General features: G+C 44.5%; 1 protein-coding gene across 1 annotated transcript in view; it reads left to right on the plus strand.

Annotated features, from left to right (window-relative positions):
* LOC141177313 (transmembrane channel-like protein 1) overlaps positions 1–18,125 on the plus strand; it is a 165,239-nt gene that overhangs the window by 134,853 nt on the left and 12,261 nt on the right. Inside the window, exon 15 of the mRNA XM_073660443.1 lies at positions 15,356–15,481. Within this exon, the coding sequence (XP_073516544.1) occupies positions 15,356–15,481 (126 nt within the window). The remainder of the gene's footprint in view (positions 1–15,355; positions 15,482–18,125) is intronic.

Genomic DNA, 18,125 nt, shown 5'->3' on the forward strand with positions numbered 1-18,125 from the left:
CAGATCGTCAGAGCTGAGGTCGGTGGTCGGGGCCTGTGCTGTTTGATTGAGGAGAGAATGAAACCTGTCAAAGAGTCGTTTAGGATTATTGGAAAGTGAGATGATGAGGTTGTTAAAGTAGGTTTGTTTGGAGAGGTGAAGGGCAGAGTTATATGTTTTCAGCATAAATTTATAGTGGAGGAAATCTTCGGGCAGATTTGATTTTCTCCACAGCCGTTCAGCGCACCTGGAGTACCTCTGGAGAAGACGTGTTTGAGGCGTGTGCCAGGGTTGTCGCCGTCTATGCCGAATTGTTCTTTGTGTAGGAGGTGCGGCTTCATCCAGGGTGCAGATTACCACGCACATCCGTCCAAACTCTCTCCAAATCACCGGAAAAACTCTCCTCCTCAGACACAGCCGATACCAATTTGGAGAATGACCCAAAAGACGGATGTCTCCCAGAACAACAAAAAAAAGGCGAACACCCAGCAGAAGAGGATGTATGGTTGTTAAGAGCAAATTCAGCAAGTGGCAGAAACTCAGACCACCCCTCCTGATTGTCTGCCACAAAGCAACGCAAGAACTGCTCAACATCCTGGTTCTTTCTTTCTGTCTGGCCATTAGACTCAGGATGATATCCGGATGAAAACGACAAATGAACTCCCAACCTGTCACAAAAGGCACGCCAAAAACGAGCCACGAACTGAGGTCCCCTATCAGAAACAATGTCAGTAGGAACGCCATGTAGTCTGACAATTTCCTTGACAAAGGCCTTAGCGAGTGTCTTAGCGCAAGGCAGTTTGATGAAGGGAACCAAGTGACACATCTTGCTAAAACGGTCCACGACCACCCAGATGACCGTGAAACCCTCAGAGGGGGGAAGGTCAGTAATAAAGTCCATAGCCAGATGTGTCCAAGGTGCACTAGGAACCTCCAGAGGGCAAAGCAACCTCTTCCTAAAAGTCGTTTATTTAACCTTACTATTCCTGAGAGGAAAGCTTTGGAGGAATACATACAGACAAGTTTGGCCGCCGGTCACATTAGGCCCTCTAAGTCTCCTGTGGCGGTTGGATTTTTTTTTGTAAAAAAAAAGACGGCGGTTTACGTCCTTGTCTGGATTTTCGTGAGATTAACAAAATTACTGTACGCAATCCTTACCCACTGCCATTGATTCCTGATCTGTTTAACCAGTTAATGGGGGCCAAGTGGTTCTCTAAAATTGACCTTAAGGGGGCATACAATCTGTTGCGCATGAAGGAGGGTGACGAATGGAAGACTGCTTTTAACACTCCTGTGGGTCATTTTGAGAATCTGGTTATGCCTTTTGGTCTTACTAATGCTCCTGCATTTTTTCAGAATCTTATTAATGACATCCTTAGACCTTTGATCGGCAAAAATGTGGTTGTGTATTTGGATGACATTTTGATTTATTCGCCGGATCTGGAGTCTCATTGGCGGAGCGTACGTGAGGTATTACAGTTATTAATGGACAATTCGCTTTTTGCTAAGCTAGAGAAATGTGAGTTCGCTGTACAGAGAATTAGTTTTTTGGGTTACATTATCTCCAGCGAAGGTTTTGAGATGGACCCGGTTAAAGTTCAAGCTGTACAGGAATGTCCTAGGCCTATTGGTTTGAAATCGATACAGAGGTTTTAGGTTTCGCCAATTATTACAGAAAATTCATAAAAAATTTTTCTAGTATTGTCAAACCTCTGACCGATCTCACCAGGAAAGGTGCTGATGCGGTTCAGTGGTCTTCTGAGGCCATTGAAGCTTTTGTGTATCTCAAGGAGAGGTTCACCTCTGCTCCCATCCTTATGCAGCCTGATGTGACTAAGCCGTTTTTGGTTGAGGTTGATGCTTCCTCTGTGGGGGTTGGCGCAGTATTGTCTCAGGATAACGGGGATGGATTACATCCCTGTGCCTTTTTTTCAAAAAATTTTTCGGAGACTGAACTGAATTACGATATTGGTAATCGGGAATTATTGGCTATTAAACTCGCATTTGAACACTGGCGCCACTTCTTGGAAGGTGCGGAATTTCCCGTTCAGGTTCTTACGGATCATAAAAATCTGATATATCTTGATGCTGCCAAGCGCCTGAATGCCCGTCAGGCTAGGTGGGCACTGTTTTTCTCGCGGTTTAATTTCTCCGTTACTTACATCCCTGGTACTAAGAATGTTAAGGCGGATGCCTTGTCTCGCAGTTTTTCTCCCATAGTCGGTGCTGAGAAAGAGGAGAACATTTTACAAGAAGGTGTTGTGATAGCTGCTTTGGACTCCGTTTTGGAAGATGAGATTCTTAAAGCACAGGAGAATGCCCCATCTAACACTCCTCATGGGAGGTTGTTTGTGCCTGGGACCTTTAGGAGAGATTTGTTTGTTGAGTGTCACGAATCTCGGTTGGCAGATCATCCCGGAATCTCTGAGACCAAGAGACTGGTGGGTCGCAGTTTTTGGTGGCCTGGATGGCAGAAGGAAGTCATTAAGTGGGTGCGTCAATGTACTATATGTGCTAGATCTAAGTCCTCACATACTCCTGCTGCGGGGTTGCTTTGTCCTTTGGAGGTTCCCAGTGCTCCTTGGACACATTTGGCTATGGACTTTATAACTGACCTTCCCCCCTCTGAGGGTTTTACTGTCATCTGGGTGGTCGTGGACCGTTTTAGCAAGATGTGTCACTTGGTTCCCTTCGTCAAACTGCCCTGCGCTAAAACTCTCGCTAAGGCCTTTGTCAAGGAAATTGTCAGACTTCATGGCGTTCCTACTGACATTGTTTCTGATAGGGGTCCTCAGTTCGTGGCTCGTTTTTGGCGTGCCTTTTGTGACAGGTTGGGAGTTTATTTGTCGTTCTCGTCCGGATATCATCCTGAATCTAATGGCCAGACAGAAAGGAAAAACCAGGATGTTGAGCAGTTCTTGCGTTGTTTTGTGGCAGACAATCAAGAGGGGTGGTCTGAGTTTCTGCCACTTGCTGAATTTGCTCTTAACAACCATACATCTTCTTCTGCTGGTTGTTCGCCTTTTTTTTGTTGTTCTGGGAGACATCCGTCGTTTGGGTCGTTCTCCAAGTTGGGATCTGCCGTGCCTGAGGAGGAGAATTTTTCCGGTGATTTGGAGAGAGTTTGGACGGATGTGCGTGGTAATCTTCAGGAGGCCAACAGAAAATCTAAAGACTACTTTGATAGGAAACGACAGGAGGTTTTGTTCGCTGTTGGTGACATGGTTTGGTTGTCCTCTAGGAATCTGCGGTTGAGGATTCCTTCTAAGAAATTGGGTCCCAAGTTTGTAGGGCCCTTTAAGGTGCTTCAGGTTGTCAACCAATCTGCTGTTAGGTTGGAGGTTCCTACCTCCTGGAGAATTAATCCGGTATTTCATGTCTCTCTGTTGAAAAAAGCGGTTGTCTCGGATTGTGACGCCTCTGCCTCTGTTCCTCCGGTGGTGGAGGACGGGGAATATGAAATTTCTCGCATCCTTAACTCTAGACGGTATAGAGGTAGTTTGCAGTATCTTGTGGCCTGGAAAGGTTTTGGACCCGAGGATAACTCTTGGTTGAGGTCGGATGATGTTTCCGCGTCCAGACTTATCAGAGCGTTTCACAGGAGATTTCCTGATAAGCCTGGTCCTAGGGGATCCGGAGGATCCTCTTAGAAGGGGGGGTACTGTTAGAACCTTGCTCTTAGGTTTTTTCCTTTGCTGGTCACATGACCTTGTTGGCCTATTTAATCCTGCTCCGCCCTTCTGGCTTTGCTGGACTTCATTGTATAACTACTTTCTAGCTAGCCTGTGCTCTGTATCTAACTCTGTTAGTTTGCTTGGTCTACGGACCTCTATGTTCTATATATTTTGTTTGTTCGTCTGTCTGCTACTATTTCTGTTAGGAGGTGTCCCATTTTCCTCCCAGTCCTTAGTACTTGTAGGGATTCCTTCCCCACATCTATAGGTCTCCGTACAGACTAGCTTAGGACTTTAGCAGGTCTGATCGCAGGATCAGGTCCCCTGTTACATCGTAGGGATAAAGCTGAGTTCTATCGTAGGGACAGATCTCCTCTCTTTCCTTAGCTCTGGTAGCAGAACATAACAGGTACAATCATAGTCTCTATGGGGAGGCAAAATTTGCGATTCTTTCTCAGAAAAAACTTTCCAAAAATCCTGAATAGGTACAGGTAATTCCCCTTTATCCACAGCAGCAATGCGCCCGTTACAACACTTGTCATAACACTTAGGGCTCCAGGACTTAATTTCATTGCTAGACCAATCCAGTACAGGATTGTGCAATTTTAACCAAGGTAACCCCAACACTACTGGAGAAGGCAAATTATTTAATACTACCAAATCCAAATTCTCTTGGTGAATACCATTAATAGTGAGGGGAAATTCACAGACCTTGTGAGTAACACTCTTTAAGGGAGAGCCATCGACAGAAACCACGGCAATAGGGGATGACAAAGGTTTGGGTTTTAAGTTAAGTTTTTCCAAGAACCCCCCATCAATCACATTCAGAGTAGAACCACAATCCACAAATACCCGAAATTCAATTAATTCTTCCTGAGCAGTGGTATTAGCAGGAAGAAGTACACCCTTAGTATTTAAACAGGCTATATGGGCGTAACTGACCTTTCTTTTTTCCTTGTTCACACAAAGCACACAGTTCCTAATGAAATGGTCAGATCCACTGCAATAAAAGCACAAACCTTCAGAAAATCTGCGGTCTTTTTCCTGAGAGCGGGGTGACATCGCCCCAATCTCTATCGGCTCTCCAATGTCAGTACAGACCCTCTCAATACTCGGAGCTGACATGGCAGAGGATTTACTCTCATTAACCCTTGCACGCAGTCTCCTGTCCACCCGTATAGCTAATTGCATTGCCTCCTGCAAGTTTACAGATGAAGGATAAGCAATCAGCAGATCCTTAACCCTTTCACCTAGCCCCGCAAGAAACAAACTTTTCAAAGCTGAATCATTCCACCCTACCTGAGCAGACCACCGACGGAAGTGAGTACAATAATTTTCCACATTACCTGATCCCTGCCTCAAACGTCTTAATTCAGACTCAGCAGATGAGACACGATCAGGATCATCATACAACAACCCCAAAGCAGAAAAAAAACTATCCACTGATCTAAAGCACGGATCACTAGGTTGGAGAGAAAAGGCCCATCCCTGAGGTTCTTTGCGCAAAAGTGACATTATGAACCCTATGCGCTGTGATTCATCACCAGAGGATCCGGGTCTTAAACGAAAATACAATAAACAAGCATTTTTAAAGGAAAAAAAATCTTGTTGTTCACCAAAAAATAGATCAGGCAGACGTACCTTTGGCTCTACAAAATGTGCTCCAGAACAGCTACTCACGTGTTGTTGGAGCTTGGCCACCTCCAGAGAGAGTCCCTGCAAGCGTTGAGCCAAATCCTGAACCGAGACCATGATGGAAACTGGAGGTCTTTCCTTAGAGAAATTTTTGGGCTGGACTTACTGTTATGATCTGCTACAAGCACTAAGGAAAGACAGGAGATCTGTCCCTACAATAGAACTAAGCTGGATCCCTACGATGTAACGGGAACCTGATCCTGCGATCAGACCCGCTAAAGTCCTCGGCTAGTCTGAACGAAGACCTATAGATGTGAGGAAGGGATCCCTACAAGAACTAGGGACTGGGAGAAAGATGGACACCTCCTAGCAGAAATTGTAGCAGAAATAAGACAAACAACATAGAACATAGAGGTCCGAAGACCTAGCAAAACTGACTGAGAAAGCTAACAGAGCACCAAGCTAGCTCAAGAGTAGAAATTACAATGAAGTCCAGCAAGGCCAGGAGGGCGGAGCCGGATTAAATAGGCAAAAAAGGTCATGTGACCAGCAAACTAGAAAAAACCTAACAGGAGAGTTCTAGCACTTTCCTGGCTCCAGACCAGAAAGGGGAGCTCCTCCCCTTGACAACTGGAATCTGGAGGCGGGGTTAGTGAGAGTGAGTTGAGAGGAGTTGAAGACAGGACAGCGACGAGGAAGGACCTGGGGAGGGGAGCTGTGTACAAGCTCTCCCCAGAGGAGAGAAGCAGAGAAGAACCGGACACTGGTGTCCGAGGTTGTGGGGCTCTGAAGGCCCAGCAGCAGAAACTGGAGGGCAGGCAGTCTCCTGGCACCATCCGAAGCCCGGCGACACAGCAGCACCATAGGGCCCAACACTGCCACCGTGACATCCCCCAGCATCGACAGGCCCGGCTACCGAGTACCCCACGGCCCAGGGGGCGCGTCATACTTGGTGTCACGAACAGGTTGAACCGACCCATTATCACGGGTCCCATGTGCCAATAGACTGTGCTTTGATACTGAATTTGGCCCCCGCCCCAGAAAAACAGGCGCCATTATGTGTGTGATCAAGAACGACAATAGACCTCCTATCGTGGGCCGGGTTCCAGAATGGCGACAAAAGCGGAGCCCGCCCCATGCGCCTGTGGCCATATACCTAGACTTGTCCATCAGTCAGGGGAAGCCGCCCCCAGGTGTGGCCGACATCAAGCTGCCATGGAACGGCCCCAGAAAGGGGAGAGGAGAAGAAAAACCACAGACAGGGTGGGGCCTCCAGCAGAGCAGACAGACCACACCCGGCAGTCGACATGGACAGAGACCAACCTCAGACTCCGGCCCGTGGCCTGCAGCCTACTGCATCATCCCTCAACCTGTAGGGGGTCTTAACCAAGTTGTCCCTGGAGGATACGGGATTCCGCCGCGATGAGGTGCAGGGCTGGGCCGGAAGATGGAAGAGGCCCAGCTGGCTGCCGTCTCGCTGTGGAAAGATGAGCTGCTGAGGAAGCTGATGATCCAGCAGCAGTCCCTGCTGCGTTCCATCTACAGCATCCCAGCCCCGGCGGAGCCTCCCCTGGACTTGGAGGTGACAAGCAGTGCTGGAGCGGCCGCAGGAGCAGGTAATGACGACACCCCTGCCCCGGGCGCTGACAGACTGACCTGCTCCTGGGCCCCTTACAGGAACCCCCTGCCCCGGGTGCCTGCAACGCCTACCTGCTCCTGGGCCTCCTACAGAAACCCCCTGCCCCCACACCCTTATGGGTGTACGGGTGCCCCACGTGGGACTGGTCCGCGAAATATGAGGATCAGCAGGGAGCCCCTCTACAACCCACGGCTGCGGCCCCGGTCACCTGTACAAGAGAAGGGGAGGAGTACCGGTGGGATAACCTGGAGTGTGATCTCATGGGGTTCCCGCAGGAGACCCAAGCTGAGGCCCTCAAAAGGGAGAAGTATTGTGAGCGGGAGCAACGGAAACTGGCCGCGGAACGTAAGGAGCGACAGGAGAGGTGGGAGAGGATGGAAGCCCGCAACATGCAGGAGAAGACCCGGGCCCACAAGACCAAATCTGCCACACCCAGTCCATGCACTGAGGGGACTGTGGTGAAATTTGACCTGGAAGCTGGATGGGGCTTCATTAAGAAGCCACAGTTGGCAAAGGACTTCTTTGTAAACCGGCGCAACGTGGAGTCCCATCTCCAGCAGGGACACCTGGGCCGTGAACTATACCCTGGTGACAGGGTTACTTACACCCAGCATAAGGGAGAGTGTGGATGGTATGCCCTCAATGTTCGCAGGGTGGTGGAGGAGGAGGACATGCCTCTACCATCCGAGGCTGACGACCCGGCTGGGCCAGCCTATGGTGGATCGGTGCTTGTGCTTCCCCGGAGGGAGCACCACTGTTGAACTGTTCAGTTTAAAGAAAAAGTTATAAGTGTGTGTAAATAGTTACCTGGAAGGGTATTAGTGTAAGTCCTGTGTGAAAACGTTTAAAGAAAAGTTTTATGTAGTTACCCGGTTAAGTAAAAAGGACATTGTGGTTGAGGATGGTGATCTACCCAAAAACTTTCCATTATAAATAATTTGCACTTCTTAAAGTGCTTCTTGTTGGTTTTGTCAAGACCACTGAACAAAAACCCCTTTGGAGTGGCCGAAGATGTGGTCCAACAAATGGACCACAGGACTAGGTGTGGTCAGGACAATATTGAATAAAGTTAATTGTTGGCCTTGAAAATAAACCACAGGCGTGGCCGAAAACCAGGCCAAGGGATGAAACGCAAAGTGGGTTGAGGTGGTTCCCACCAACCAACCTTCAGGAGCCCGGAAAAAGACAAGTCAAGCGCCGCAATGACTGCTTCCAAGTTTAGTTTGGTTTTTGTTATTCTGCAATCTTTACACTTTTTGAGACTTTGCAAATTGTTTGTAATATGAATCATTATTACTGTTAATTGTTTGATTCTAAAGGTGTCCTCAGTCCGGGAGTACTGAATTTAACTAGGGGGGAATGTGGCACCCCAGGGGTCCGGTTGCCACAGTGGCATTGCCTCCCTCACAAGGGGTGATGCCATGCCTGGAAGCAAGGAGGGGTCCCCTAATCAGGTTTACCAGCATACAACACTTTCCTGGCTCCAGACCAGAAAGGGGAGCTCTTCCCCTTGACAACTGGAATCTGGAGGCGGGGTTAGTGAGAGTGAGTTGAGAGGAGTTGAAGACAGGACAGCGACGAGGAAGGACCTGGGGAGGGGAGCTGTGTACAAGCTCGCCCCAGAGGAGAGAAGCGGAGAAGAACCGGACACCGGAGTCCGAGGTTATTGGGCACTGAATGCCCAGCAGCAGAAACCAGAGGGCAGGAGACTGCAGATCTCCTGGACCCATCAGATGCCTGGTGACACAGTAGCACTATAGGGCCCAGCACTGCCACGTGGGAGCGATACATAAGGAAGGCCCGAGCTGCCTGCCATACGGGTGAGGAACAGACGTTTTACTCAGGGACGAGGGCAGCGGCATAGCTACAAGCAGCAGGGCCAAAGAGATTAGCGCAGAGGGAAGGCCTACAACTTCAACTGGCGAGATGGATCCCCAACTTGCTCCCAGGCTGCCCGGACCTCTACTACCAGCTAGTACCCATGCACTACACCGCACCAGCAACATCTACCTCATAGCATCACTATATCCTGCCGTGGGGCTAAGCTCTACCTGTGGAGAGTTGAACCAACTCTGCTGCGTCACCACCAGCTCCAGAGGATGTGCACCACAGCGGCGGTCCCATATAGCCGCATACCACAGGCGGCATCGCAGCATTATCTCTATAAAAACTTCATTCCCCTTTCACTTTTCCCCTTTTATTGACCGCCCTGGGTCACGGACCGGGCCACTGCCACTGTGACATCCCCCCAGCATCGACCGGCCCGGCTACCGAGTACCCCACGGCGCAGGGAGTGCGTCAGAACCCTAAATCTGTACATATCGCACATTATGCCCCGTCTCATGCTGCACATAATACATCTGCATCTCTGGCTGCTATGGGCATAAAAGGGGACAAACTTATGGTGTGGCACCCATGCTCCCCTGACCTCAACCCCATTGAGAACCTCTGGAGCATCATCAAAAGGAGTGTCTATGATGGCGGGAGGCAGTTCACATCTAAGAAACAGCTCTGGGAGGGTATTCTGTCCTCATGCAAAACAATTAAAGCAGAAACCATCCAAAACCTGACAAATTCAATGGACGAGAGAGTTCAGAAGCTCCTTTCGAACAAGGGGTCCTATGTGCAAATATAACATCACCTAGAATAAAGTTTTGAGTTGAAAACTGTTTAATTTCAGTTTGTAATAACCTGCTAATGCTTATAATTTCAAAAATGACCATTTTTTTGTTCTTTATTAAAATGAAAAGGTTGAAAACGCTGCTGTGCATAATAATTTGGAACATGCATTTTGAGTGCAGTTTGAGTTTTTTATTTTTTTAAAAATATACTGTTATCATAGGCAGTTTGTACAAAAACCTTTCAATTGTACTCTAATAGTTATTTGACTGGAAAATTACAATGACTGCAATTCATATAGGTAATTTGGGAAAATCTGAGAAAATATTATTTGCATAATAATTTGGAACACAGTGTATGTGATATACAGTATAGAGTGGCGACCAAAAGTTTAGCATTTTTTTTAAGAGTGATTACTTCTGTCTGGTTGTTGTGATGCCATTTTCCTGGTGATGAATTGAAAGTCCATGACGATGTCATCATGCAAGGCCTTCATTTTTAACAAAATGCTTTTGAATATAGGTATTGTCATTTAATTAAAGAAAACTGATTGCCAAAAGTTCTGCATATACTATTTGTTGATTACAACGTAGAGAGTAATTTATTGTTTACAATGCCATGACTTAGTATTTTGTAGCATAACCTCTTGCTTTAATTACTGCACCACACCGACGGGGCATTGAAGCCACGAGGGTATTCAAGACATCTTGAGGGATCTTGTTCCATTCCATTTGAAAATCTGCAAACAATTCATCTTTATTGCTATGGGTACAGGCCCCAACTTATCGCCCTAACTCTTCCCAAAGGTGCTCTTATAGGGTGTAAATCAGGTGATTGATTTGGCCATTGCAACAGGCGAACATTTTTCTTTGCTAACTAATTTTTGTCTTGCTGGAATTTCCATCCCCTGCCTACTTTAGTTTTACCATGTGTAAGCATTACATTCTCCAGTATATCCTTGTACATGGTAGCATTCATATTTCCATCAATTCTATGCAGAGGGCCAATGGCAGATGCAGAAAAGCATCCCCAAACCATGACATTGCCACCACCATGTTTCACTGCAGGTGTTTGGTACCTTACATCATTACATTTTTCAAATGGGCGGTATATATAGTGCTTGCCATCACTACCAAACAGATTGAACTTGGATTCATCAGACCACAACACCTTAGACCAATCTGTCTCTTTCCATTGGCTGTGTTCTTTGGCAAACTAAAGTTGGACCTTCCGATTCTTTGCAGAGATGAAAGGCTTCTTGACTGGAACTCGTGCATTCAACCCTACTGCTCTAAACCGTAGCACCACAGTTTGGTGACTCACTTTGACCCCATGTACAACACTTTTATGGACATGAGATACTGACTTTTTCTTAATAATGTGATCAACTCTGGAGGAAGTTTTCCGTGGTCGTCCACGTCTAGGTTGGTCAGCTGTTCCATCACCTTCTTTTTCTTTCTTGAATATATGTGACACTTGACTCTGTGACAGTTGAATTCTATAGCTAACTCTTTTTGTCTTTTTGTCTTTTGCCTGACTCAGAATAATAAGCTTCCAGACATCTCGTGAAAAAATTGGCTTTGTCTTTGCCATTTTTAACCTAAAAACACACACATGAAAAAAAAAATTTTAGGCAAAATTCGAATACCCATGACAAAATATGCAAAACATTTGGCCCAGCAAATGTTGAAAACTAACACACAAAGGGATAAAAACAATGTTAAACACAATTTTTGTCCTTATAGCTGACAACCATTTGCTTCCGGTTTACTAAAGTCTCCAGGGAAATGGCATCACAACAACCAGACAGAAGTAATCACACTTTTAAAAAAAATGCAAAACTTTTGGTCGCCACTGTATATATATATATATATATATATATATATATATATATATATATATACAGTACAGACCAAAAGTTTGGACACACCTTCTCATTTAAAGATTTTTCTATATTTTCAAGACTATGAAAATTGTACATTCACACTGAAGGCATCAAAACTATGAATTAACACATGTGGAATTATATACTTAACCCAAAAGTGTGAAACAACTGAAAATATGTCTTATATTCTAGGTTCTTCAAAGTAGCCACCTTTTGCTTTGATGACTGCTTTGCACACTCTTGGCATTCTCTTGATGAGCTTCAAGAGGTAGTCACCGGAAATGGTTTTCACTTCACTGGTGTGCCCTGTCAGGTTTAATAAGTGGGATTTCTTACCTTATAAATGGGGTTGGGACCATCAGTTGTGTTGTGCAGAAGTCAGGTGGATACACAGCTGATAGTCCTACTGAATAGACTGTTAGAATTTGTATTATGGCAAGAAAAAAGCAGCTAAGTAAAGATTAACGAGTGGCCATCATTACTTTAAGAAATGAAGGTCAGTCAGTGCGAAAAATTGGGAAAACTTTGAAAGTATCCCCAAGTGCAGTTGCAAAAACCATCAAGCGCTACAAAGAAACTAGCTCACATGAGGACCGCCCCAGGAAAGGAAGACCAAGAGTCACCTCTGCTTCTGAGGATAAGTTTATCCGAATCACCAGCCTCAGAAATCGCAGGTTAACAGCAGCTCAGATTAGAGACCAGGTCAATGCCACACAGAGTTCTAGCAGCAGACACATCTCTACAACAACTGTTAAGAGGAGACTTTGTGCAGCAAGCCTTCATGGTAAAATAGCTGCTAGGAAACCACTGCTAAGGACAGGCAACAAGCAGAAGAGACTTGTTTGGGCTAAAGAACACAAGGAATGGACATTAGACCAATGGAAATCTGTGCTTTGGTCTGATGAGTCCAAATTTGAGATCTTTGGTTCCAACCACCGTGTCTTTGTGCGACGCAGAAAAGGTGAATGGATGGACTCTACATGCCTGGTTCCCACCGTGAAGCATGGAGGAGAAGGTGTGATGGTGTGGGGGGGCTTTGCTGGTGACACTGTTAGGGATTTATTCAAAATTGAAGGCATACTGAACCAGCATGGCTACCACAGCATCTTGCAGCGGCATGCTATTCCATCCGGTTTGCGTTTAGTTGGACCATCATTTATTTTTCAACAGGACAATGACCCCAAACACACCTCCAGGCTGTGTAAGGGCTATTTGACCAAGAAGGAGAGTGATGGGGGGCTATGCCAGATGACCTGGCCTCCACAGTCACCACACCTGAACCCAATCCAGATGGTTTGGGGTGAGCTGTACCGCAGAGTGAAGGCAAAAGGGCCAACAAGTGCTAAGCATCTCTGGGAACTCCTTCAAGATTGTTGGAAGACCATTTCCGGTGACTACCTCTTGAAGCTCATCAAGAGAATGCCAAGAGTGTGCAAAGCAGTCATCAAAGCAAAAGGTGGCTACTGTGAAGAACCTAGAATATAAGACATATTTTCAGTTGTTTCACACTTTTTTGTTAAGTATATAATTCCACATGTGGTAATTCATAGCTTTGATGCCTTCAGTGTGAATGTACAATTTTCATAGTCATAAAAATACTGAAAAATCTTTAAATGAGAAGGTGTGTCCAAACTTTTGGTCTGTACTGTATATATATATATATATATATATATATATATATATATATATATATATTAGTCTTAACACTGCCTAATTCAGTGTGTTTGCATAAGAAAGTGCCACTAAAATTTTTATTTGACTTTACTTGCTTAATATATACAATTTGCTGCATTGAATATTTCTCTGTATTCAGAAAAATATGCAATGATTATTTTTCAACCCTACATTTTATCATGATAAAATACAGATCTAGTACTGAATTAGTGCAGCGTACAATGTAAAAATTCAGTCCACTGACTAAACTGTATAGGAACCTCAAAACCACTAGAGGGCACTATGCTTCCTCTCCGAGGAACTGAAGGTAAACTAGAACATTTCCAAAGGTTTTTGTTATCAACGAGCTCCAATGTATTCTATTCCACCACTTTACTATTCAGTGTCAATATTCAGACAACGAGAAGCACAGGGCTAATTGATACTAACAATCAAACAAAACAAACAGACAAGCAAAAAGATGGCCCATCTCATTACTGCTTACAATATGAGGCCAGTATCTCATGACCGTAAAGTAGACGTATTTTTAGCGTTCACATTGCTTCTGCAACACCTGGGCTGCTGTGGTTTTATTAAAGCTAACTAAGATGATCCAATATATTTTTGGGGAGTTTTTGGACTGGTTACTCTCCAAAATCCTCCTAAAAAAAATTGTATATTCAACATATAGGGTATGTACACAAGGCATCTTTTAGACTCTGGCGAACACACATTGTTTTTGAAGGAAAAAAACTTCAGTAAAACGTCGGAGATGTTTTCCTGGAAGTCTTTTTTCTGACATCCTCTTGGACAGAAGTGATTTGTGGTGGCCTCACTGGTGACGTTTGTTTTTTTTTAAATTCCAAACATAACATAGTGGTGGCTTCCAAGCTTGGTAGCCACTAGAAGAATGGATTGGTCACTTCTTTTAGCTGCTTTAAAACTTTCAAAGCCTGAAGCTCTTAAAAGAGGAGACAAAAGATGAAACACATCATGAACAGCAAATGGTTTTGAAATTTCAGTGCATGTATTCATTATTTTTGGAGTTTTTTTAATCACTCTTTAAAGCGGGTTCCAGGCAGAATCTGTCGGAAAAAGACAATGTCTGCATATACCCATGGAAATTAATTGAATTTGAATTTTCCAAGAGTTTTTGAAGAAGTTTTTGAGAATGGATTTCCGCTGCAAAAACTTCTGGCCCGTTTTCAGACTGGCCATTTATTGGTTTTGAATCATCACATGGCATTATGTACTAATAAACGTAACATTATTTCACCTCAATACAGATATGATCATTTTCAGGAAATTTTCATCACAAATCATTTATGTAATATATTTACTGGTTAGAGACGATCTGTCACTATAATATTCTATCTTATATTAGAGTTTCCGGGTGTGGAGACAGATCAGCACATCTAGTAGCCCAAATAGGTCAAAAATATATTGCACCGTTTGGCTAATAGCACCCAATAGAAAATCCAGTGGATTTGTGGCCTCCTCCTCTTGTATCTACAGTATATCTAGTTTTCAGGTTGTATCCCTACTACTAGTATGCAATCTGTAGTGTGATAAAATAATACTTTATAACTAGAGGAAAATAATAGATTACTTCTTTTGTCAGACAAGCATCATAATCATGTAAGTATAAATAAATCTGTAAAATAATGGCTAAACACCTATACAGACAAGAAGAACATGCATCATTGGTGGGTTTCCAGCAGTGCCAAGTGCTCTAATATCCTCCTGGGCCCTCCTGCGGAGCTGCCTGGTGCTGTCAGTGGTCACTGTAGGAGGGCTCCCTGGAGACTCACTAGGAGAGGTGTTTGAGCATGCATTACAGAAGGAGGGCCCAGCGGTGATGAACAAGGTGGCAATTAAAAGTTTACTATAAGACCCTGGCTCCCCATATAATATGCTGTGCTGATAGTGTATCATTTGACTTAATTAATTCATCAAATAGAAATACTGCAATTGTATTAGGAAACATATAAGGCTTGTTCACACTTGCATTATGGCTTCCATCTGGAAGGCTACAGATGCTGTCATGTTAACCAGAAAAAAATCTGTGCTATTCTTGAAATGACAAACCCCCTAACAGCAACCTGACAAACTCCATCATAGTCAATGGGGTGCAGTTAGAGTCTATAATGTGACAAATATATTTACTGCGTGAAAAATAAGACTTAGAACGCTAGTGTGAGCCTAGCCTAACCTACATGTAGTGTATGCGTTTTAATGTTTTATTGATTTATTGATAAATCTGTTTTTTAGTGGAAAGCAAAGAATGTTTGAAGTTATACAGGAAACCTTACTGTACGACTTCCCGGCATGGTTTGCAAAAGTATTTAGCTACGCTTCTAACCCTGGACTAATTCTACCATTCATTTTGCTAATGGTGTAAGTACAATAGTGGTAAGGTAAGATGTATAGAAATATTTGATATGATTATAGCGTTATTCTCATTATTGGTCTTCAGGGGTGCTCCGATTCGATGCCTTCCCGCTTCCTGCTTGTCAGGAGAGTTGAGGGCTCAGCTTCGGGGAAGCACTTGCAAGCTGTATAGCAAAGAGCTTTCAAATGCCTGCTCTATGCCTGGGAAAGTGGCCACCTCTAATCAATTGCAGAGTAGGCCAATATTCTAGGAAATACGTTTTAAACTATACAATTAAAAAGTCCTCTCTTTTTGAGAACAAAAAGGATTTTTAATTAGAGGTTAATTCTAAAATTACTTGTTTTTACATTTTTATCCACTTTTGATTATGAGAAAACTAATTGATTTCCAAGTTTAGCTTTTTTTTGCACCAGTGAACATTAAAGGGGGTTCCTGAAGATTGAAAGTTATCTCTTAACCATGAGAGAGGTGATAATTTTCTGAAATGCAAGGACCTGACTTCTGAGACGTCCAACGATCCCAAGAGAGAGGCTCTATAAAGCCCTATCAGTATGGAAATTGAGCTTGTGCACCACTGCTTCAATCATTATTTATGGGACAGCTGGAGAAATCTGGGTGCAGCACCCAAAGCGGTTTTAATATAGACATAACCTACATGGATGAAGCGAGTCTTGAAGACAACAATCCTGGGAATTCTTATAAGTCTAATGTCATAATGAGACTAAGGCTAAATGAGCCATAACATGTATGATGCTGAGTCACTTCTCGCGGACAAGCCATAAGTCGGGATAGTCAAGGAGTCCGAGGTAAGAAGCAAGGAGGGTACGTCATAAACAGAAGGAAGAGACAAAAGCATAATCAGATAATGGTTTGAGATCAAATACCAGGAAGACAGCAGATTATAACAAAGTGGTTAAACAGGCGGGTGGTCAAAACAAGATCCAAGGTCAGGCAACGAAAGATCAATTCACAGAACACAGGGCACAGAGAGAAAAACCTCACACAAGCTGAATGTATGTCTGGTATAGGTTTGGGAGTAACAGCCCAGTTAAGTAGCTGGGCAATCACCTGGGACAATGAACACATGAAGATAGCCAGCGCCTCCCAGTCTCAGCTTGCTGTCAATCAAATGTTATGATATGCAACATGTACTAAGGAAAGATAGGGGAAAGCTTTCCCTACAGTAAGACTAAGCTGAATCCCTATGATGTAGGGGGCTGCCTGTTCCTAGTGAACAGACCCGCCTTAGTCCTCGGCTAGTCTGAACGAAGACCTATAGAATTAAGGGAGGGGTCCCTAAAACAACTAAGGACTGGGACAAAAATGGGACACCTCCTAAACAGAAGTTGTTGCAGAACACAAAAAGACAAACTGACAAAAATGTACTAGAGGTCCCAGAGGACCAAGCAAATTTGACAGAGAAAGGCACCGAAGCACCAGGCTAGAGAAACAGTCAAACACTGAAGTCCAGCACAGCCGCAAGGGCGGAGCTGGAATATATAGGCAGATGGTCACCTGAAAACACAAGATAGAAAAAACAAACAGGAGGGTTCTAACAGTACCCCCTCTTTTATGAGGATCCTCCGGATCCTCCAGGCCCAGGCCTATCCAGAAACCTCTTGTGGAAAGCTTTAACAAGCCTAGGAGCAGAGACATCATCCGTCCTTACCCAGGAGTTGTCTTCGGGACCGAAACCCTTCCAGGAGACAAGATACTGTAATCTCCATCTATGCCATCTAGAATTCAAGATACAAGAAATTTCATATTCGCCGTCTTCCACAACAGGAGGAACTGTGACAGTGGCGTCCCTATCCGATACATCAGCCTTTTTCAACAAGGAAACATGAAACACAGGGTTAATCTTCCAGGAAGTAGGGACATCCAACCTAACAGCAGACGGGTTAACAACCTGAAGCACTTTAAATGGACCCACAAACTTAGGACTCATTTTTTTTTTAGAGGGAATCCTCAACCGCAGGTTCTTCGAGGACAACCAAACCATGTCACCCACAGTAAACAAAACCTCCTTACGTTTCTTGTCAAAATACTTCTTGGACTTCTTGTTAGCCTCTTGAAGGTTGCAATGTACATTAGTCCAAACTCTCTCCAAATCACTGGAAAAATTCTCCTCCTCCGGCACCGCCGACCCCAATTTGGAGAACGAACCAAAAGACGGATGTCTCCCAGTACAACAAAAAAAAGGAGAACACCCAGCAGAGGAGGATGTATGATTGTTAAGAGCAAATTCTGCGAGAGGCAGAAACTCAGACCACACCTCTTGATTGTCCGCCACAAAACAACGCAAAAACTGTTCAACATTCTGGTTCTTTCTTTCAGTCTGTCCATTAGACTCAGGATGATAACCAGACGAAAATGACAAATAGACTCCCAACCTGTCACAAAAAGCACACCAAAAGCGAGCCACAAACTGAGGTCCTCTATCAGAAACAATATCCGTGGGAACGCCATGGAGCTTGACAATCTCCTTAACAAACATCTTAGCGAGTGTCTTGGCGCAGGGCAACTTAATGAATGGAACCAAATGACACATCTTACTAAAACGGTCCACGACCACCCAGATGACAGTAAAACCCTCGGACACAGGAAGATCAGTAATAAAATCCCTTGTGAGATGCGTCCAAGGTGCAC

The sequence above is a fragment of the Phyllobates terribilis genome, unplaced genomic scaffold (genome assembly GCF_046119375.1).
Source record: "Phyllobates terribilis strain yellow unplaced genomic scaffold, ASM4611937v1 Scaffold_1__5_contigs__length_1240528914, whole genome shotgun sequence".
NCBI classification, from domain to species: Eukaryota; Metazoa; Chordata; class Amphibia; order Anura; family Dendrobatidae; genus Phyllobates; species Phyllobates terribilis.